Raw genomic sequence first — 22,357 nt, forward strand, 5'->3', positions numbered from 1 at the left:
ATAAGAAATGTATTTTCCTATGCTTTCTCTTTGTTGCTAAACTAATTTTGTTGAATCAGGCTTGTGTGAAAACAGAGAGCCCATGTGAAAAATGGTAAGACTCCATGGCAACAAAGAGGGTTTATGAACCAGTAATGTTTTGGCAAGTGGTGATACACCTCACTACTTCTGTGAGTCTCAAACTTCCATTGTTTTCATTAAATTGTTTCTGCAACACACTGTAGATTTCCATATTGTGTTGATGAAATGCATTTTTCTCATCATCACGACGTGGTTGGAATAAGTTTGGGACTAAAGATTGGGACATGTGTCATGAGCAGAGCAGAAACTCAACTATTGACTTAGCTCCATTCAAAATAACACCCCACTCGCCCCCAAATGCATTTGAAAATATGGCTAATTTAAAAAAAAAAAACCCATGGTAGCACATACTGTATGTATCAGGTTTGGGTTTCTCTCATTGACACATGTCTTTTCTTGTCTTCTTCTTTCTCTGTTTCTGTCTGTATCCATGTCTCTCCCTCATGCTCCCACTTCTCTTTTGACAGCTGGAGGAGTTGGACACATTCCCTGAGTGTAAACAAAAGCTGAATTAGGATTTCTTTTAAAATATAGCTGTAGATCTAAGCAGAGGATTAAGAAGGCAAAGAAGAACACCACTCCCAGCTGTGTGGGCACTAAATCTGCAGCAGAGCTCCACACAGTCCATGTTTGTCTTCAGGACTGCAGGAGCCGCAGTCATTGTTTCTAACAGGATCTGTTTGTGTGTGTGTTTGTGTCTATTCACATGCAGTACTGCAGACACGGAATGTGTGTAAACAAGGAGTTGGACCTGCAGCCGGTTCATGGGGAGTGGGGTCCTTGGGGACCCTATAGTGTTTGCTCCAGGTCCTGTGGTGGAGGAACCCGGAGCACCACCAGAGACTGCAACAAGCCTGAGTAAGGAAGAATCAGACAGTTAAGACGATCAAAGCCATTGCAGGCTGTAAATATGAGTAAGACACTAACTAGTAAGAGCAGGAGCACAATCACAGAGCAGAGAGCTGTAAACAAGCTTAAGTGATTAACACACCTGTGTCAGATTCAGTGAGTCCCAACTTGATTTTAAGCAAAGAAAGTGTCCTTGGTGTAAGTTTCAGAGTAAACAATGTTGCTTTGACGTCATAAAGCACCAGTCAAACAAGAGCAAACATGATCTTTAAATCAAAATTGAGTGCAGTGCTTCTGTGATCCGTCTTCTCTTACACAAGGCCCAGAAATGGCGGCAAGTTCTGCGTGGGTCGCAGGATGAAGTTTCGCTCTTGCAACACTGAGCCATGTCCGCGAGGGCGGAAAGATTTCCGCGAAGAGCAGTGCTCACAGTTTGACGGCAAGCACTTCAACATCAACGGCCTACCTCCAACCGTCCGCTGGGTGCCCAAGTACAGTGGCAGTGAGTACACCAATGTCATCCTAAAGCGTGTCATTTCAATGTGTTGTGGTAACCTGGGCTGCAATATCAAAGATGGTTTGCTGTTAACATCCAACTATACAGTGAGTGGTGCACTGAACTGAAATGCTGCGTGACTCTACTTTGAAACAAGGCTTTGTCTGCACCCACTTATTGATTTTACGTATAATTATCAGTATGTGGAGGCCAGAGTATACAATATTATGATGTCTGCATTCGACTGCATTTGCAATCTAATGCATTGCAATGTTAATACACAAGGTCCTTGTTGACAAATGGTTGTTATAGTGGATGTGTAAGGTACACGTGCACATCTGTGTGTGTGTTATAATCATAATAGATGATAAGCGGTGCCCTGGGGTAAACCTTTAGCTGACACTAAACAACAGCAACATTAAAGCAGCATGCATTAATGTTCCATATGAACCTCCTGGCAGCTGTCCCTCGCACTGCCGTATCTAACTTTTAGCCGAGATGGCTTTCCCAGCTTCATGAGATTACCATCTGGCAAAGACCACCGTGTCTAAGTTACTGCAAGTGATGCATTGCTGTACAAGCAAACAGGCCAAACCCTGGAGCCAGTACCATGTCAAGACGTTATTCCAAGAAGGTTTTGGTAATACGATGTAATGTAAATAGGTTCTTTCTCCACCTAGTACTGATGAAGGATCGCTGTAAGCTCTTCTGCCGGGTTGCTGGGACTACGGCGTATTATCAGCTGAAGGACCGCGTCATCGACGGCACGCCGTGTGGGCCAGACACTTATGACATCTGTGTTCAAGGCCTCTGCAGGGTATATCTGTCTTTTTCTTCTTCTTTTTTTTTTTAAAGAACTTAGACACACACCAACACACACAAACACACACACACACACACACACACAAACACACATATACTTCAACATTTACATCAGCTTTAGCTCCTCCTCCTCAGATATGTTTATCTGTGTCAAAGCTATATCTTGGCTGATGAGAAATAATGATGATGCTGACACAGAAATACAAACTTGACAACCTAGTCCGTCCCATATTTTTTACCTGATTCACATTTTGTTGGAAATTTATTGGAAAAGATGAAGCTTGAATCTTTCTCAGTAAAATGTCTGTAGCTCACCTTCAGAAACACCTGCATTCATCCCACGTGTCCAGGTGAAACTCTGCTAACAACAGCCACACTTTGAAACATTCAACCAAATCATTCTCAATCATACATTTCCTCCTCCTCCATATCTGTGGCTCTTCAGCAAGCAGGCTGCGACCACGTCCTCAACTCGAAGGCCAGGAATGACAAGTGCGGAGTGTGTGGTGGGGACAACTCATCGTGTAAAACCCTGGCAGGGACCTTCAACGATGCGCAGTATGGTAAGTCCTGCTGCTCAGGCCACACGCACACTACACTTATAGCTGACAGAAAAGGTGTTGCTATTAAACGTGCTGTATGTCAGCAGCCTCTGCAGACGAGGTATGACATATCTGATACGCAGTAAACATAGAGGAGCTAAGAAAAACTTGAGTTTCACGTGGCTGCAACGCTGACATGCTGTATGCTCATATTAAACACTGATGTCATGTCTGGTTATGTTTAAACATATTAAGCCTGGTCTTTCAGCGGATAATGCGTGCCTCGGCAACATTTGGAAAAATGCACAACACCAATCTTCTCTAAAGCTTTAGAAACTGATTAAAACAGAGATCTCACTCTGTCGGGTCTTTTGATAGCAAACACAAACCTGACATCACCCCTTTGAACTGTCCTGCTTAATGCGCTGCTTCAGTGTGCGCCAACTGCTGATTGCATCCAACCCCCTTTTTTTTTAATGTCTGGGCAGCAAAACAGCAGAAACATTAGCATAAAAGCTCTGGGTGTGGCCTCGGTCATGTTTACTCAGCATTAGTTTGGCGCTGAGCTTTAGCGTCTCTATCCATCGGCTTCCTTTCTTCAGTCTGTTGGCTGTTGAGGGTACAGGGTTTGAGGACCGTATTGAACCAAACCAGACACCGACCTCAGCCCTGGAAATCTGGCTTAACCTTAAGAAAGAGAACACAAGTGGGAGTGCAGCCCAGGCAGGATATCCCTCTGCTCCTGGGTCTGGGCCTGTCTTTTCTGTCTTTCACCCTTTTGTCCTTTTTTGTTTGTTGTTTCTCTGTTTTTCAGTATCTACCCAAGTCTCATTCCTTTTATTTTCTTCGTGTCAATCTTTGTCTTTTTTTGTTGACCTTTTCTTTCCCTTCATCATCAGACTCGTCAAAGTGAATTCTGAGATAAAACCAGAGCATTCCTTTTGTCTTGTGGGGAAACAAATTGCAAGTCAAGTTTCTAAAGGTTTACCACTGAAATGACACAGCATTTAAACATGTTCCCTCAAGGGTGTTTAAATATGATAATGATTTTTTTTTTACATAACCAAGACCAAGTCCTTTCAGTGCATATGCCTTGTGGATGTTTTTGCTACATAACTATCCAAGTCCTTAGATGGTCAAGCTTCAAATAAGACAGATGTGGTGCATCAAAAATGAAACTGACCGCTGGCTTCAGCATCTGGGTTGCCTCACGATGCTGATGTCCTGAAATAAGGCTAGCATGTCAGAGTGTGTGATTCCAGATTCACTTTTAGTCATAAAATCATGATTACGTATGTAAACATTTGTTGTTGGTGTAACAGTGAAGTTGGTTTCTGGACTGGCATCTTACTGGTCACCTATGTGTGTCATGCAACTCATGAAAGACAGCAAGCTAGGGTTGGAGGCCATCACCATGTCAGCCAGTTGACTTCAAGAACTATGATTGACTAATCTGAGCAAGCAATTGTGTAATGCCAGATAAATTAAGTCTCATTTCTTAATTTAAGTCTGACTTGACGCTTGAGTCCAAGTCTCAAGACTCATGTCTGCAACTCTGAGTGAAGCCAGTCAGTTACCGTCTCATAAACAGCTGCACAAGACCCAATGAATGCCTAAACACTGTAGCTGAGGTGTACAAGTGGGTTCACGTTTCCCTGAAACTAAAGCGATGAGTGAATAAAACGGCAAATGGCAGAAAACCTGAAGGTTGAATGTGTGCTGTCTCAGGATGGAAAAATAAAACCATCACTGTAACTGCAAAACAAGCAAACGCTTGCCATCAACTCGGTCTGTATCTTCTGACAACTTGCACCAGGTTGAGCTTGTGACGCCTTCTAATTTTCCTCTGCTGGCTATTAATACTACATCATCCTTTTTCTTGCTAGTGGCAGAGAGAAGCATGTTTGAGGTTAACCCCAACATTCCCTAAGTGTAGAGCGGTTGTGTGTATGTGTTTTTTTTTTCCCCCCCAGGGTGGTGTACTGTGTTTACTGTTCATTTCTGGGTCACTCTGTGGTGGCGGAGGATTGTTTGTATGGTCAGTAGCTAAGCTGGGGGATCCCAGAGGCCTCTGGTGGCTTGTGGATACCATGTTTTCTCAGAGGGGGACTGTGCTGGCGGTTTCTAAAGTTCTTCCGCCCCTGCATTTTTATGAGCTTATCCTGTCCCCAGTGGTTTGGGAGGGAATTTGACATAAAGCTCATAAAACAGTAACAGGGAACTTGTAACAGGGCAGCTGTATTAAGGTTTGGGTTTTATTGTGAAGGAATATGCAAAGTGGGTTTGTTTCATAATGATGTTTATGAATGAAATGTAGCTTCCTCTACAGTGTGCCATCAAAATGCAGCATGTGATGACATCCCAACTGGATGCATATGTGTGTGTATGTATGTGTGTGTGTGTGTGTGTGTGTGTGTGTAAAGGACTACGTGCCTGATGAAAGGAAGATATGTAAACCAAGTGCTGCCCCCGAGTGGCTCAAGGTGTCACGCTAACCCTCATATGACACCAGCTCACACCTTTCCTCTCAGTCCATTCAGATTTACTTTTATTTTGAAGGCGGCAGTAAGTAGTTGGAAGGCCAGATGACACCAGAGCAAACAGTTGTTGGTTCAGATCCTCCAGTTAATCTCTCATGATGAAATAAATGAGTGAATGTTAACAGTCTCCTACTGCCATCATTAGCCATTATCACAGTCATGCTAATCACTTTGAACTTGCAGGGATTTTACTGGACTCACTTTATGACCTAAAGCATAAAACTATGATTTCACCAAACAGCTGCTCATCATGAGTGTGGAGGAAATGTTTCCCTCTTGTAATTCTTCAAATGATTAGAGAGGATCTGATAAAACAACTGTGTGTTTGAATTGTGTCTCATCTGCACTCTCCTTGTTTGAACTGTCCAAGGTTACATTTATTATTTATACCAGCCTCCCTGTAATCTGTGGCATTGTTAGGAATTTGTAGATACTAATACTGATATTATAACTGTGTTTCAAACAATACAGAAACATTACTTTTTTCAACAGTAACCTTAGATTTTTTACCATACATATATTTTTGAATAAAACCCATTTTATTTTTATTTAATAAAAGAAACCAAACACTACTTCTTGCCGACTGCAGTTGGCCTCATCAACAAGGCCAGAGACCCCCACTGAGCTATTGCACATTCCCCCACTCATTGTACAGTATGCATACAGTTTTTGTATTGTATTTTATCTATATTTTTTATATATTTTTTTCACATTTTTTATTGTTAATTTCTTTAAAAATATTTAAGCTATTTGACTTGCAGTATTTGCTTTGTTTTATCTTTTTTATTTTTTTCTTCTTACCATGTGCATCTTAATGCACCAAAACACCAAAGCAAAAATCCTCATATGTGAAAACCTACTTGGCAACAAACCTGATTCTGATTCTGCCTAAACACAAGCAGCTGAAATCCAAAACTGGATGATCAAGGATTAAGTAAAGAGGAGGACAAATCAGAGCAAACATTTAATGTCAGAGAAGTGTTTGATACTTGTTGCTATGATATGTTTCAGTCAGTCAGTAAAAAAGAAAAAGAAATCGGTTACTGCAAAAATAGGTTATTTTTTAGTCCTTTCTCCTCTAATTGCTCCCATCTTATCTATATTGTGTATATTTCACTCTCCAGCCATATGTTTTTTGTTGTCGCCTCTTGACTCTCATGTGCTGTCTCTCTCTCTCTCTCTCTCTCTCTTTCTCAGGCTCACTCATTTTCTATGTTAGTTTATCATGGGACAACAGGCCTGGTGTAGTAATTACAGGCCAAAGGTAGGTCCAGGGAATAATTACATATCATTTCACGGTCGGGCCTCTGAGACTAAAACAAGGCCTCCTGCAGGTTATTTGAGAGGACTAGACCTTTTTTGTATTTTTCCAAGTGTGACATTCAAATCCCCAGTGGTTGGAACCGGACTTCCCTGACCGGGGTTTTTGATGTTGCATAGTGAAACTATTATGAAAATCAAGGTGGGACTTCTCACTGCTGTTATTGTGGCTACTGTGTTCCCCTTTGAGACTTCTTCAAAATTTGTGTAATTTTCCATGTGCTCTGCCTCATTCTCTTGTTTTGTCTGTCCCTCTGTCTCCTTCAGGTTACAACACGGTGGTGCGGATCCCAGCTGGAGCCACCAACATTGATATCAAACAGGTCAGCTACTCTGGAAAGCCAGAAGACGACAACTACCTCGGTGAGTGTGCTGCCTGTGTGTCAGTTCAAGGATGTGGTTTGGAGGAACGGTGTATCGAATTGCAGTTTTACTTGGGAGAAACAATCCAAAATGGAACCAGTCCAACCTAATAAGATGTATTTATTGCACCCCTTCACTTCTCATCTGGTAGGTCAATGCCATTATCCCTGAACACGACCATAAACCACCCAGACTTGGTGACCCACAGCTGTGGAGGCAGTGCTTTTAGTGAATGGGCGTGAAGGAGACATGGGCTAAACTGTTGTCAAACCGTTTTCATGAGGGAAAGGAAACTGTCATTTGTACTGAGTGTATTATGGAGGAAATGTGTAGGGGCGTTGGTCCATCTGGTCATGGCAGAGAAGGTTGGTTGGGAAAGCAAATGGAGTGTCAGCCTCCGAGAAAGATAAATGAGGCAGCGATAGGTGCTAATTAGAGGCATGTGGAGCCCAGGCTGCATGAAAGTAGATATAGGGGTATAGGGTTAGATGGACCCACCGGGCTCGGAGTGTGTGTGTGTGTGTGTGTGTCTCAGACAGAGAGAGAGAGAGACAGGGAGAGAGAGAGAGAAACAAAACAGGAAAACTGAGTTCTGCCGATGTTGTAAGGGTGGGTGCCCATTTTCAGATGGTTCACGTCAGGTTCAAGATGTTTTAAGTCAAATAGTCTGAAAACACATCTGGCAAAGGCTGCTGTTAGAGGGTCGACCCCCGCTGTTGCTGAGTGCCACAGTGCCTGCTGTGTGTGAGTGATTGCTGTCTGCATTGAACATGGTTGATATTTGCAGTACAGTGTGTTGAAATCCTTTTGAGAGGACCACAGCACTCACAACATGAAAAGGAGATCGGGCTTTTGAAGTCATGTGTCCTAAATATGACCACTGGGCAGATAACCTGTTTAGACATGCCTTTGCTTAGTTTATTTTATTTACTCTATCTCTATTTTATTTACCACTTTTAAAGCTTGTCTGTACTTAAAGTCCTTTTTTTGGTATTTTATTGGGAAGTACTTTGTGAAGTCTGATCTTCTACTTGCTTACAGTACTTTGGTGCAAGCAGCCAAAAAAAAATCAAAAATCAAAAATGGGGAAAAAGGACTCTGAAATCCTACGGTCCAATGGTCACTACCTCCTCTAGCTTCACCGAGGGGAATCCTTGAGCTTATATTGACCTGAAACAGAGCACACCTGCGCTTTGTCACACAAGAAAAGCAGTTCACGGTTATGGATCCCGAGGGAACTAAAAATACCACGTTCAGAACAATGCACCAAGGTGTTTCATTCTTCAAGTTGACTTACAGAGACTTGGAGAATCTATGCTAAGCTGAGGGAGATCTTTTTTCTGCTACCATGTCGTGTTAAAACATTAAGGTGTAAGTTTTCCCCAGTAGAAGCGTCTATAGGTGTAAGAGAACCTTTAACATACATAAGTGTGTTGAAGTGTGTTGAAGTTCGTGGCTGTGTGTCTGCACATTCTGCTAAGGCATTGCTTTTGTCCCCGTTGCTGCAACCATTAATGGTGACAAGCAGAGTCTGCAGTTCACTGTCAAAACCCCACAGATCCCACAGCCGTCTCTGGGCTAAAGATGACATCTGGCATCCAACAATGTGCAGACTGAAGTGTAAACAAAGTTGCGTCTAGAGTCTTGATCAAATGCATTGTTTCAGTGTGCACTCTCAGATTGTAATTGACTGCATGTTTCTTGGAACCGTAGTGTTTGGGGTCGCACAAAAAAAAAAAAAAGGTGGTGGGTGTTTATTTTGTGTTTATATGTTAGTTTGCCAAGTGTGAGTGTTTATCCATACGTTCCTGTGTATGTTAGGAGTGTGTGTGTGTGAGTGTGTGTTTATGTGTTTGTTTGTATTAGCAGTCAGTTTTGTTTGCATTGCAATGTCAGTCATTTAGAAGAGTCACGCAGTCTAACTCCAAATAACTGCAATTTAGTGTCACCAGTGTTTCAGCATACCTCCCCCTGCCACAATAGCTTTGCAGAACAAAAGGACGGCCGGTCAAAGACTGTTTACTTAACATGTAGCCTGAAATGATAAATGCCACATCTCGTAAACATTCCCAAAGCCTCTATTCCACAAGAGACGAGCTCTTTTTAGGAGCCAAACATTCCTCCGCTTGAGCAGAATTCTTTCACATTTGGAGTTGTGTGTTGTTTAGGGTTTTGTGGTTTAAATGTGTTGGTCCCATCTGTCTGCTTCTTATTCCAGCATTATCTGACAGCCAGTCCAACTTCCTCCTGAATGGGAACTTTGTTGTGGCCATGTTCAAAAGGGAAATCACCTTCAAGGGAACTGTGATTGAGTACAGCGGCTCGGACACGAAAGTAGAGCGCATCAACTGCACCGACCGCATCGAGGAGGAGCTTATTCTACAGGTATTAACAGGAGGTGTCATGTTTATGTTAAATTTACTTTCTTGGTTTAATTCCTACTTTAGTTGTAGTGGATATTGTTCTGCTCTGCGTCTTGTTACATGGCTTTAGTCTTGGTCTCTTCATCTCTTTCCTTCTCCTAACAGATACTGAGCCAGATCCCTGTGTAAGAAAACCACTGTTAAGTCCTCTGACTTCCCCCACTGTTTTCTTTCCACAGGTTTTGTGTGTGGGAAACCTGTATAACCCAGACGTCCGTTACTCCTTCAACATACCCATCGAGGAACATAGGGAGCAGTTTGTGTGGGATCCCTCAGGCTCCTGGCTCGAGTGCAGCCGCATCTGTCAGGGTACGGCCTCAGCTTGGCTTCAAAATCTCCACACGTGAAGACTATGGTCACTTCTCTGTGGGCTTCTGTGAATCCTGAAAAGCTTTGCAATTACACAAGACATCAGAGAGCGTTTGTGCGGCTGTGAAGAAGATTATCACTGTAAAGTCATGTGGTCTAACTGGGAGTAAAATTTCACGGCTACTCTTTATATAAAGCATCAAAATTTTACCACTAAAATCAGTAAAATGTATGAATATTACTTGGAATCTGTGTCAGTGCACATTAGAATCCCTACTTCTCTTGCATCACTTACACACACAACCTTACTCACTCCTTCCCCACTTCCATAAATCTCCCTCCTTGCAACCCCAACATGACCCCAGCCAATCACATTGACCAACACCTTCCCCTTGGCCTGGCCCTTAACCCAACTAACCCGTCAAATTTCCCTTTTAGAAGCAAGCTAGTCAGACTCCCAGTGGGTCAGAGTGCACAGTGGGATAAAGTAAAGAGATGTGCTTGTGGGGTCTGAGACCAGCAAGAACCCCTAAGGCTGTATGATGAAGGACTTGATGTCAGAAAGCTGGTCAGTCTAGTTAAAGGTGAAGGAATGTGATATATTTGGCGAGCGAACTGTGCGCCAGATGTTGTCTGATTTGAAACAACCTTTTCTTCCTCATGCGTGTCTCTGTAGGTGAGCGGAGGAGGAAGTCAGTGTGTGTGCGTAAGAGCGATCACCTTGAGGTGTCCGACCAACGCTGCGAACATTTACCTCGTCCTGTTGCTGTCACTGAGCCCTGCAACACCGACTGTGAAGTCAGGTGCGCATTAAAACACACACACACACACACACACACGCCTACAGCATCGATTCCTGGTGAGCACAAACAGCCGAACATTTGCCTACATCTCCTCTCACATAGGTGGCATGTCGCTGGAAAGAGTGAATGTTCTGCTAAATGCGGTCCGGGCTACCGCAGCCTGGATGTTCAGTGTGTGAAGTACAACCTGATGAAGAGGCAGAGTGAGAGGATGGAGGCCAGCATGTGTGGAGATGTTGCAAAACCTCAGACCAGAGAGCCCTGCCATGGGGACTGTCTGCTGAAGAACTGGCAGTACAGCGCCTGGTCACAGGTACAGTCAGCGGAAGATTTACATGAAGAGACTAGTTTGAAAGGAAACAAGACCAATTAATGGACTTTTTTCTATGCTCCTTTATGTTTCTTCTCTACCATATTATACCACCACTATTTCTGATTTGCACAACAATTTAATTCCCATTATTATTTAATGTTTAAAGGGATATGAAAGAGATGAGACCACATGACTAAGGAGGCTACAGGGTTTACATTTTCTTGTTAACAGTGCTCCAAGACCTGTGGACGTGGGAGCCGTAGCAGAGAGTCTTACTGCATGAACAACCTGGGCAGACGGCTGATAGACAGGGAGTGCAATGAATACCAGAGGGCGGTGACTGAAACCTGCAATGACCAGCCGTGTCCGAAGTGGACCGTCAGCGAGTGGAGCGAGGTGGGCCTTATGACACACCTAGACCCACTTATATGGCCACACACACATAGACACACTAAGAAATGCAGCAAGAAGGTAAAAATACTGGACTCCCCAGAACTTCGACTCCCAAACACTAATAAAACCAAAGGAATATGATACAGGTGTTGGACCAAATTGCCAGAACAGCCCAGTCTGCAATAAATTATGAAACTCATATTCAGATTTTTTTTGATGCAGTGTCTGATAGTTACCGATGTTTGCTGGTAATAAAGCTGTTAAATTGTATTGTATAATATTGAAAAGTATTTCCAATATTTTGTTCACCCCCACTGACACAAATGTTGGAAGACAATTATGGTATAAATCAACTACTCTTCACCCTAATAATAATAATAATAATAATAATAATAAGTAAATAAGGAGGGAGCAAAACCACACACACAAACGCAAACACAGTAAAAACAATAAAAGGACAATACAAAGACAATAAAAAAGATAAAAAGAATTTAAAAAATAAATAAAAATAAAAAATAAGAAGAAATAAAATAAAAATGTGCCTCTCACTTCCCCACCCTCATCCCACTCCCAGTGCCTGGTGACTTGTGGGAAAGGGATGAGACACAGGCAAGTGTCCTGCAGCATGGGAGCCGGAGAGGAAAAGCTGAGCGAGCACTTCTGTGACCCGTCCAGCAAACCCCAAGCCGTGGGGAACTGCGAGCTGCCCGATTGTGCATCCTGGCAGGTCGGCGTCTGGGGAGCGGTGAGTATTCCAGACACACATGCACGCACACATAAACACACACGCTGATAAGACATAGGCACACTGGGGTGAGGTGACTTGCAGTGTTTGACTGAGGAAATAGGTTTCATGTGTGGCTTGATGTCTGGGAGCTTGTCTCATACCTTGTGTGTGTGTGTGCGTGTGCGTGTGCGTGTGTGTGTGGTCACAGAGAATGTGGTGTATAGGAGAGTGTATATTTCAAGTTTGTGTGTGTGAGTGTGTGTGTAACCTGATATACGAGCAAGTTACGGAGGAGTGTGCTCTGACTCCAGCTGCCATTTCCTTCTCGGTGCTTTCACTTTGCCCTCATATCCTGTCAGACTAAACCTGACCCACAGTGCACACACACACACACACACACACACACATGCATTCAAATGTTTAAGTATTTAACTGTTTCTGTATAGCACTGTTAGGATAAAGCATAAACTGAATGAAACTGAATGAATAGGCGTCTTTGGCCATTCATAGGTCAGTTTATACACGTACATCTAATGCCCTCCCACATGTGTTTGTATGAAGTCAGATAGTGGTATTTACAGAGCTGGAATAAATCGGCTCGTTAATGCCTGTGTAATTATAATTTGCTGCTCAAATAAACCTATCCCATGGCACTTCCTTTGCTCTCGTGTTGTACCTAAACGTGCTCAGATCGCCTCGTATGGGAGTTAAGAATTGGGTAAAGGGTCGAGTTGAGACTGTGAGTGTGTATTTGAATGCATGTGTCCATATGTGTGCGTATGTGTGTGTGTGTGTGTGTGTGTGTGTGTGTTCATGTCAGGGTCTTATCCAGGCTCTGCTGAGCTGGACCTTGACTGAGGCCCTGTCTAAGATATCAACCTTGATACTTAGATAGAGTTTGAGATAGCTCGTGCTTGACTGGGCTTCTCTCTTTGTGTTTATGTGTGTGTGAATGTATGTGTGTGATTTTGTCTTTCAGTGTGCGGTGACCTGTGGTCACGGCTACCAGATGAGAGCTGTGAGGTGTGTGTCGGGGGACTACGGTGACACAGTAGATGACAGAGAGTGCAATGCCGCGGCCAGACCCAGAGACAGTCAGGTAAAAAAAACCAAAAAACTGCTCACACATCATCCAAACTGCTCAGATTACTAAAAGTCTAATATTCAAAGTTGATCCTTATTTGTCCCAGAATTGGTGGTTTGCTCTTGGGGTAAACAAATAAAATGCAACTCATAAAAGACAAACAGAATTAAATGCTACATACTTCATTGAATGCAGATGTTTTATGCATCATCTGAGGTCAGGAAATAAGCAACGATAAAGTGCCTTATCTAAGGCCTATTGTAATTGGTTTTAGGGACATTTCCCTGAAAATGCCCAGATATTTTATGTTGATGATTTTCTGTTTCCAATAAGTTTCAAAGTTGCAGTTTACAATAATTTTACAAGTTTATAGTAATGGAAAGTTCTGCTGATTATTATTGTGAATCCTGCAACCAGGCATGCTGGCTTCAGCTCAGGAATGAGTCAGGTTTTTAGGCCTCCTGGGTGATTTTCTTTGAGTAAGATCTAGAACTGTCTGTTTACACATTTAGGAAACACATAGCAACATAAGCATTCATTTGTAGTTTAATCTCTGGCCACAACTTCAAATAAATGTTAATATATTGGTTGTAAGTCCAGTATTCAATCTCATTTTAGCTCTGTTTTGCTCTCTACCACCTCCTGAGGGAAACATTTGCACTTTAGCTGATGAATGTTGATTGAATGAATGATGTTTACCAGCTAGCCGCTAACTGTGTGTCTGCATTTGGTGTTGGAAAAGCAAGTTTATCAGAACTTTTATCAGCTTCTATCATCTTACCCAAGTCCCAAGCAACAACAATGATAGTTATGCTTATTTACAACATAATATAGAAAAAGAAACACGGAGCCGGTGGTAACATTAGGATGGGCAAGATGTACTAAAAATAAAGAACCCAAATTACAATAATTTACTCAAATAAACAGGAGAAAACATGTTAAACAAAAGGGGCAGCCCTTTCCAATCCAAAGATTTAGTAAGCTACCATCATCACAGCAAGGACCACAGACAGGGGTCAGGAAGAACGAGGCTGGTTGTGAGAAGAAGGAGATGAGCTTGTGCTGCCCCATCTGTGCCTCGCCATGTTCACTTCTCAAACTGAGTGCCATCATCTTGAGGTGACCTGGTTGCCGTAGGTAATTGAGCTGAAAAACCGATCACCTCCATTTAACCTCACACACCTGTACATGCCACACCTGGCACACACCAACCAGATTCAATTCATACTGATGGGAGAAAGGAAAACCTACCGATGTACTAACACAGTAACCTGCAGTTAAGAGGTTTAGGTTCATCATGGGCATCCTCTGTCACATTACGTGTTATCATTTTATGCATTTTTAATATAAAATTAGGAATTAGTGCAGATTTAAATCTTACTGGTTGAATGAGGGCGACAAGCAAAGGCATCTCATTTTCTCTCAGTGACTTCAGGTAGGCACTGTGTGTCTAAAATCCACCATTATTCAGCAACTAAATGACATATTTTTATGTTTCAGGGTCACTCAGTGAAATCTGACATCTCTGCGAGTGACATGTTCATTCAGTCATTGTTAGTGTTTTAGTTCAGGATGGCTCTTATCAATCATCTGTTCATGGGTTAAAAGCAGAGGAGCCTTGTTCTTCACTTTTTGATGATGCTCCAAAATCAAGCAGAAGAGCTTCAGTCCAAATTTCAATGAAGTGAAAGTTATGACCTGGTTAACCTGGTTTTTTGAGGGTGTACTTGCTCTGCTTTGTTTTGACCCAAAAAGTTAATGTTAGTGTCAAGGTGGACACAGACCATAACTCTGCAGCACACTTTGCCTGAGTGGTTTAAGTGTACTGCTTAAGGCTTCTTAGACTCTGATGGGCACTGAAGGCAGACAGTGATGACCTCTCAGTCTCCAGATAAGTGATCTGTGTCAGCTGTTGAAGCTGAGGCCACCTCCATATGGACAGACATTGTGCTAGGCATGTCCTCAAGCTCTAGGAAATGGAAATGAAAGGAGTAATTTCTTTTACAGCTGGTAACATCCTCAACCAATGTGTGAACAGGCTCATGTTTCAATGATGCTGAATTTTATTTTTTACTGATATTTCTGTGGCACCGCTTCAGTGTGTTGCTGTATGACTCACGTATGACTAATAGCTCATTATACTGTGTTTGCATGTTTGCATTTGCAGGACTGTGAGATGCCAGCATGTCCCTGGGCCTCTCCGGCACAGAGCACACCTCGTCCTGACAGCTCAGCTCAACTCCTGACTCAGTGGAGATACGGCTCCTGGACTGCGGTAAGGAAACAAACAGGATTTACTGGATCCATCAGAGCACATTACAGTCTGTAGGTTTACCTTCTACGCCCCAAAGAATATACAAAAGCAATGTGGTTTTTGTTAAATGGTGAACAGATTGTTGTACTGTTTCGTTCATCTCTCTCTCTCTGTGTCGCTGTAGGGAAGATGATCTGCTGGGCTCTAGATCAGACTTACTGTACCTCTGTCTTTGGCAAAGAATGAAATATGAGAATATTGATGGAGCAGTTTGTGTATGCGTGTGTGTGTGTTCCTGTGTGTTTAATATAAGGAAACCACACTCCAGTAATGATGGATCTCCTGCATGTGTGTTTACAAATATTAGACTGGCATATTAAATTTTATTGTATATCCCTACATTCCTTCAGATGGTACATACTGTACAAGACCATGATCCTCTTTGTCTATTTTACCCCCTGCTGCATCTACACACACACACACACACACACACACACACACACACACACACACACACACATATACACACACACACACACACACAGGCTCCACTGTCTGGGCTCAGAGGCCCCTCTGTCTCTCTTTGCATTGTTAGTCGTTGCAAATGAAAACCAGATTTCATCTAAACACAAGTCTACGGTTTCGAAGATTGAACCCCGTCTGTCAATCTGAAAGTCGTTGTGAGCTCACATGTCATAGAGGCCAGCACCAGTGTGGTCTTACAGACACACACACACGGCGTGCACATATGCATGCACATGTCCTCTCTAGTGTCATTGATATGAGAGGGATATTAACATGCCTGTTTGAGCTGGAGCCATTTGATTGCATTAGGTATTCATCCCATCAGAAATGTTCACTACGATTGTCCTGTTGAGATGACATAGACTATAAGCAGGTGAAAGCTGGTCAGGGAGCCATGTCAGGACACCAGAGGCAGTAGAGGAAATCCTAAACCCATTTATTCCTTTAGCATCAGGTGAAGAATCCACTATATGTAATTTTAATTACAAAATGTAGACATATAAATTATAGTGTGAGAAATATAAGTGTAAGAAATGTCTTTAGATGGGCTGATATTGTGCGAGCGCATGAATACATGATATTTCATTGTAACAAATCAAAGAAAGTATCAAAGAAACAAACCTGAACCAAGATCTCATGCACTCATCAGACTAAACTAGAAAAAGATGAGAAAGATCAAGATCATGTTCTTTGGAACAAGTTTAATAATCTAATGAAAATGGTGATTGTTTATCTTGAATAAGAAATGAGATGTAATCATTCTAAAACAAGATACAGTAACTGTCTGAAGTTTTGTTTTTGCATTGCGGTGGAAAATCTTTTCAACTCACAGGAAGTGATTGAAAATCTACACCTTTCATAAGAAACAAGGGATTGCTGAGTGAATTCAAATTCAAAATGAACATAATTGCAGCCTCCCAGTGTCACTTTATACTACATAATACCTGAGTAATTATATCTATAGACCTGAAATATACTGTATACAGTTTACACTATGCTGTCATTACCATTTGTGGCTGCCGGTTTGTAAAACTTAAAACCAGTCAATTTTGTGGTGCATTATCTAAACAGCACAGTCCCTCATGATAATTTGGAGTCAGGAAAAGTATAATGCAGTTAACAGCATCACTTTAAAACCCACAATGCAGGTTTTGAAAGTTTTTGAAATTCCACACGAGACAAATATTTATCTCATCTCTGCCTGTAACTGCTTGTCCTCCAGTGCTCTGTGTCCTGTGGCAAGGGGAAGCGGGAGCGTTATGTCAGCTGCAGAGATGCCCAGGGAGGAGTGGCTGACGAATCATACTGCGCCCACCTGCCGCGACCCCCAGAGTCCTCTGCCTGCTTCAGCCCCTGTGGCCAATGGCGTGCCGGGGAGTGGTCTCCTGTGAGTAAATCGTCCACCAACATTGCGTACAGTCAATACAGATGTTTTCCACTTGCAGGAATCATTTTGTCACCCTGGGCATTTGGTACAGCTGTGATCTGGGACAGTTAAATCTAGTCTTCTAGTGATGATGTCACTAAAAGACCAGAGATGGGGCTGTTTAACTGGCAGTGAAGGAGCCAAGGATGATTTATCATCATTCTCTTCTGATCTTTTAATCATTCGTTCATGTGAAATGAAAACCCTTTTAAATATAAAAGCTCAAATGAAATTTCTCTGAGGACAAAGTCTTAAGTTCTATTCCCGCTATATTCACAGTTCATGAGGCTTCACGTCATGAAGCAATACATGGGAACAGTCAATGAAAACAACACTCCCCAAACTCTAGGCTGATTTAAAATCTCCCACAAAGCTCTTATTAGAGAAGTGAATGGAAGAAATCTTTGGAAAGGAGTCACAGTGGAATAGGTCAGACAAGATCAGTCAGGAACACAAAGTAAAAGGTGGGAAACGGCGATTAAATGTCAGGATATTGTGACATTTAGAAAGTACAGAATCAATATGTTTTGTGCCTTAAGGCATCATGGCTCTCACAGCAGTGCAGACAATGTAGCCGAGTCGATATCTTAAATGAGATTTCTTTTTCAAGTTTAAATTACTGTTTAATGTTTAAACTATTGGTTGCTTGTGAAATTTCCCTCTCGTCTGCATTAAACACTTTGGTTCTCTCTCTCTCTCTCCTCTGCCACAGTGTTCAGTAACATGTGGCGTGGGAAGAACCACCAGACAGGTGGTCTGCTCTAACTACCACCAGCCAGTGGACCAGTCTTTCTGCGACCCAGATGAAAAGCCTGCAACAGAACAGGAGTGTACCACTGCACCCTGTTCCTCCATCTACCACCGCCAGCGCATCAATGACCAGCCCTACGGCTATCCCCAGGACCCAGGACGCCATCCTGGGCACAGCAGCTGGAATGTGCCCTCAGCAGACAACCAGTGGAGAACTGGACCCTGGGGCGCAGTATGTTTGTTCAGCATGTGATCTTAGAGAATGATTTTAGAAATTTCAGTCAGATCTTGCATCATTTTGTTGCCATGACAATGAATAATCAAATGATTTTATGTATGGCCGATATTGTGCATGGTACGTATAGCGTACTGCCATGAAGGCCTGTGTTTGCCTGTCTGTAAACACATCGTTGTGAACACATTAACTTAGAGGGTGAGGTAGCAGATGTTTTCATTTCCACGGGCAGGGAGCCATACATGGTGAAGGACTTTACAACCAGCACCAAGGGACAGATTGCAATGCATACTAAGGACTGCAGGGTGTATACACCGTGCTGCGTCAGTGTAAATATAGGCATCAGTATTCTATACCGTAGCCACATAACCAAGAAATATTCCAGGTTTCTTCTATGTAGAACCTTAATCCTCAGGCTGCGATCGATTAGGCACGAACAAACCCGAATGGATCAGAGCAGACTTATTTGTGTTTTAGATTTGTTGGGGTTGTGAGTCTTGTGTGTAGTTTTGTTTGTATAGTTCTGCTTCGGGATCAATTTGGAAATTGCCTTTGTGTACCCAGGCCAACCTCATCACAAACATGAGAACAGAAACAGACGTTAACAGCACATGGGTTGAAGTAATGGCAGATTCTTATGTGTAATGTCATCCACAACCACTGGTAGGATGCATGAGGGTCTTCAGTTCAGTTGATTAGATCCCTGGAGCCATTATCTTGTATGTTTGCATGTGTGTTCGTGCATTCACTTGAGCGTAGGCCCGATTGCATGAAAACAGCCCAACGTGTTGTTTAGAAGCAAGAATCTACTCTCTGCTTGAGGATAATAGACGAAGGTTGTTTGGATAAAATGCCAACATTTTCGACAGTATTTCAATTTTCATCTCACAAGCCCAAATCAGTGAACAATAACGGCTGCTCAAAATCTGGTTGCTTCACCGTGAAACTCTATTTTCGAGAGCAAAATAGAGTTTCCCCTCCCCCCAGCAGAGGCATTCATCCCAGTGCACTGTTCATTCTCGCCTGGAAGCACTGCTGTTCAGGCTCACTCTGTGCTGTCCTCCCTCACACACGGAGAGCTCTGAATGTACTCACTCCTATTGACAGTGTGGGGATGTGTCATGTTAATTGAATGCAGAGTGTACCTGCTGCTCCGTTCAAGGCTGTGTTGTGTAGTGTCTGAGACTGTCCTTCATGGGCTGATGTTCTCCACCTTAGGAAGACAGTTTCGAAGAGTACAGCTGGGGTTGCACATGATAACAAGTGGTCGCACTGTATATCAGGGGTAGATTGTTTACCAGTGGTTTTCTGCCTTTTAGGTGTATGTCTGTGTGCGTGTGTCTTATTCCTCAATGACAAAACCACGTGTGCTCTGCAGTGTTCCAGCACCTGTGCTGGAGGCTTCCAGAGACGAGTGGTGGTCTGTCAGGATGCCGACGGGCGCAGCAACAGCTATTGTGATGAGAGAGTCAAACCCGCTGAGTCCAAGAGCTGTGACTCCGGGCCCTGCCCTCTGTGGAACTACGGCGTCTGGGGAGAGGTGAGTCGTCGTGCTCTTCCACTTACTCATTGTAAACATTACTACATTTCCCACACAGCATTTGTGTTTCATCCTCATCGTCTGTTATGTCTTCTCTGTTTCCGTTGTGTCTCTGTCTTAGCACTTATTGCACACAAACAGACATGTGTCCAGCTTCAGTCTGAAAGGACTGGTGGTTGGGTTGGTTGGGTCAAAGGACACTGGTCTTAAAAAATCAGCGCCGGGAAATGTCCAGCTGATGAAAGATATAAGACTTGTTATTTTATAATTATTACATATTTATATAAGAATCTTAAACATCCTTTTGTTTGTTAACCTCAGTGCACTCAGACCTGCGGTGGAGGAAGGAGGACTCGCCTGGTGGTGTGTCAAAGGCCCAATGGTCAGAGGCTCAACGACTACAACTGTGACATCCTGGACAAACCGCCCGACATGGAGCAGTGCAACCTGCAGCCCTGCCCAGGCTCCGCCTCCTGGCACCGCCGACCATGGAAGCCGGTATGATAGTACTAATTTGTCTTTCTCCAACACTTAACTTCCTCGCTGAGGGCGCGTTGCTGTGAGTAGACGTTGTGTGTGCTAAAATGTACGAAGTGTGTTTTTTTTGCCTAAAACTGTAGGAGAGTCTGAAGTGAGCGCTGGGTATCGGTAGCTAGCCCGCCCCAGCCCACCCAGATGTGCCCTGCAGTGGCATGGTGCTGATTAGAATTTAAAAAAAAGGAAAAATACACAAAAACACAATGCTGCTCCACTTAGGGGAACATGAAAAACACATGGATCCCATTTTGAGCCAAGGCTCCAAATGAAAACCTATAAATCAGGACAATGTTGTCCAACATTGCCATATATTTGTAGAGGCATAACTCAAAATATTTATTTCATATATGAGGCGTGAAGTAAATGTTCTTTGTTGTTATTGCTTGTCTTCACCCTGTATTTGAAGTACACAAGTGTATATTTGTGTATAAGAGTTAATATTATGACCTTTATTGAACAGCAGCAGATGACTGTCAGTGTATTTTGTATATGTATCTTTGTACAGTATGATTTTGTTTTTCAAGTATTTAGTTTTCGTTACTGAGTATTATATTTAATATTTTTGCTGGTGCTCTTGTTCAGACCTCTCGTATCTCTCGGAGTAAATACAGTTTGTACAGAGGAAAATATTTTCAAATCATGTTCCATTCGTATTTTTGATAATGTGTTTGTTTTTTTTTGGTTTGTTTGTTTTTTTGTTATGTTGTTTTTTTTTTTTTTACTTAAGTTGAAATGCAGTTTAGAATGGCTTCATCTCTGTTTGGTAAAAATATTTCACATAATCTACACTGTCACAATAGCCAAGAAAACTGAAACAAAAGATACTAGTTAATCTTAAATATAACATCTAATAACTAAATTTAAAAAGTAAGTGCCTTGAAATGCAGAATGACTGAAAAATAGACATGATAGGAAATCATTTTTCATAGAATATTAGTTGTTATTTTAAGTTTGAATAAAGTTTACTGTCTGGTATATGATATAATCTATATCACATAAGAAAACAGGCATAAATGCTGATAAACCACACTGTAATTACCTTTCAAACATCTGTCTTCGCCTGATTTGTACTTAAAATACAATGAAGCATTTGGGTAAATGAATCATCCTTTGTGTTGATTGAGACGGTGGCAACTCTGGACTCGATCTTAACATCATATCTGTGAAAGGAAGTCAGTCTGTCATTATGAGAAGGCACTGTCACATTTGAATAATAAACTGGTGTGCTGATGGTATCATGAAGATGGAGTTTTATCATATCTTCAGGGCTTCAAGTGAATCTATTAATGGCAGCAACAGTGCAGCTTGTTGAGCTGAAAGGTGTCGAGGCTGAAGCTTCTTCAGCTTTCATCAGTGTCCATAAAACAAACGCAGATACCTCCTCTTTATAAAGTTACAGTCATTTGTTGCTGTGTCTCTTTATTCCTTTGGCCAGTTTTTGTATTTCTGAAGGATTTGTTTTTTTCAAATGGAACTTATTTATTTGTTAACAATAGATTATTAGTTGTTGCAGCTTTAATGTTTAGTCCAGTTTAGAGTGATGTAAGACTTTACTTGAACTATTTGTCATGATACACACATGTCACCCGAACAGTTCTGGTCTGAGCCTTCGGTGAATCATGTGACCTTACCAGTGATGCAGGATCCATGCTGCTGCTCAGAGAGCAAAAAATGAGTCACATACATTTCCAGCTTTGTTTCCCATCTACACTTAAAACATTATGCTACTAGGGGAAGCTATCAGGTAAAAACTATTATTTCTTGCTGGTTTATAGCATCAGGTCGTCATATAAATGTACACCTCTATGGCGAGACAGCCAGTGTTAAGTGTGAAGAGCCTAACACCATGTTTAAAAGAAGCTGCTCTTATTGCCTTAAAGAACACCTAAACACCAGCTGCAAATCTTGGTGTTGTAGACCTGCAGTGGTTTAACACTTCACCTTGCTGCCATGGTGTAGAGGTGTACTCCAGGGTGTGTCAGTAGGCTGTAACATCACTGCTGGGTGGGGCTACAGGTGCAACTA

General features: G+C 42.3%; 1 protein-coding gene across 1 annotated transcript in view; it reads left to right on the forward strand.

Annotated features, from left to right (window-relative positions):
- Positions 1-22,357, forward strand: part of LOC139630457 (A disintegrin and metalloproteinase with thrombospondin motifs 20) — an 80,999-nt gene that overhangs the window by 36,012 nt on the left and 22,630 nt on the right. Inside the window, exons 12-28 of the mRNA XM_071493926.1 lie at positions 794-939; positions 1,251-1,432; positions 2,107-2,243; positions 2,694-2,811; positions 6,918-7,013; positions 9,232-9,398; positions 9,616-9,745; positions 10,422-10,548; positions 10,651-10,861; positions 11,093-11,257; positions 11,829-11,999; positions 12,961-13,080; positions 15,233-15,340; positions 17,067-17,231; positions 17,983-18,252; positions 19,634-19,795; positions 20,117-20,293. Of these exons, the coding sequence (XP_071350027.1) occupies positions 794-939; positions 1,251-1,432; positions 2,107-2,243; positions 2,694-2,811; positions 6,918-7,013; positions 9,232-9,398; positions 9,616-9,745; positions 10,422-10,548; positions 10,651-10,861; positions 11,093-11,257; positions 11,829-11,999; positions 12,961-13,080; positions 15,233-15,340; positions 17,067-17,231; positions 17,983-18,252; positions 19,634-19,795; positions 20,117-20,293 (2,652 nt within the window). The remainder of the gene's footprint in view (positions 1-793; positions 940-1,250; positions 1,433-2,106; positions 2,244-2,693; positions 2,812-6,917; positions 7,014-9,231; positions 9,399-9,615; positions 9,746-10,421; positions 10,549-10,650; positions 10,862-11,092; positions 11,258-11,828; positions 12,000-12,960; positions 13,081-15,232; positions 15,341-17,066; positions 17,232-17,982; positions 18,253-19,633; positions 19,796-20,116; positions 20,294-22,357) is intronic.

The sequence above is a fragment of the Trachinotus anak genome, unplaced genomic scaffold, assembly GCF_046630095.1.
Source record: "Trachinotus anak isolate AG129_WGS33_773 ecotype Australia unplaced genomic scaffold, CSIRO_AGI_Tana_v1 ptg000002l, whole genome shotgun sequence".
Classification (NCBI taxonomy): domain Eukaryota; kingdom Metazoa; phylum Chordata; class Actinopteri; order Carangiformes; family Carangidae; genus Trachinotus; species Trachinotus anak.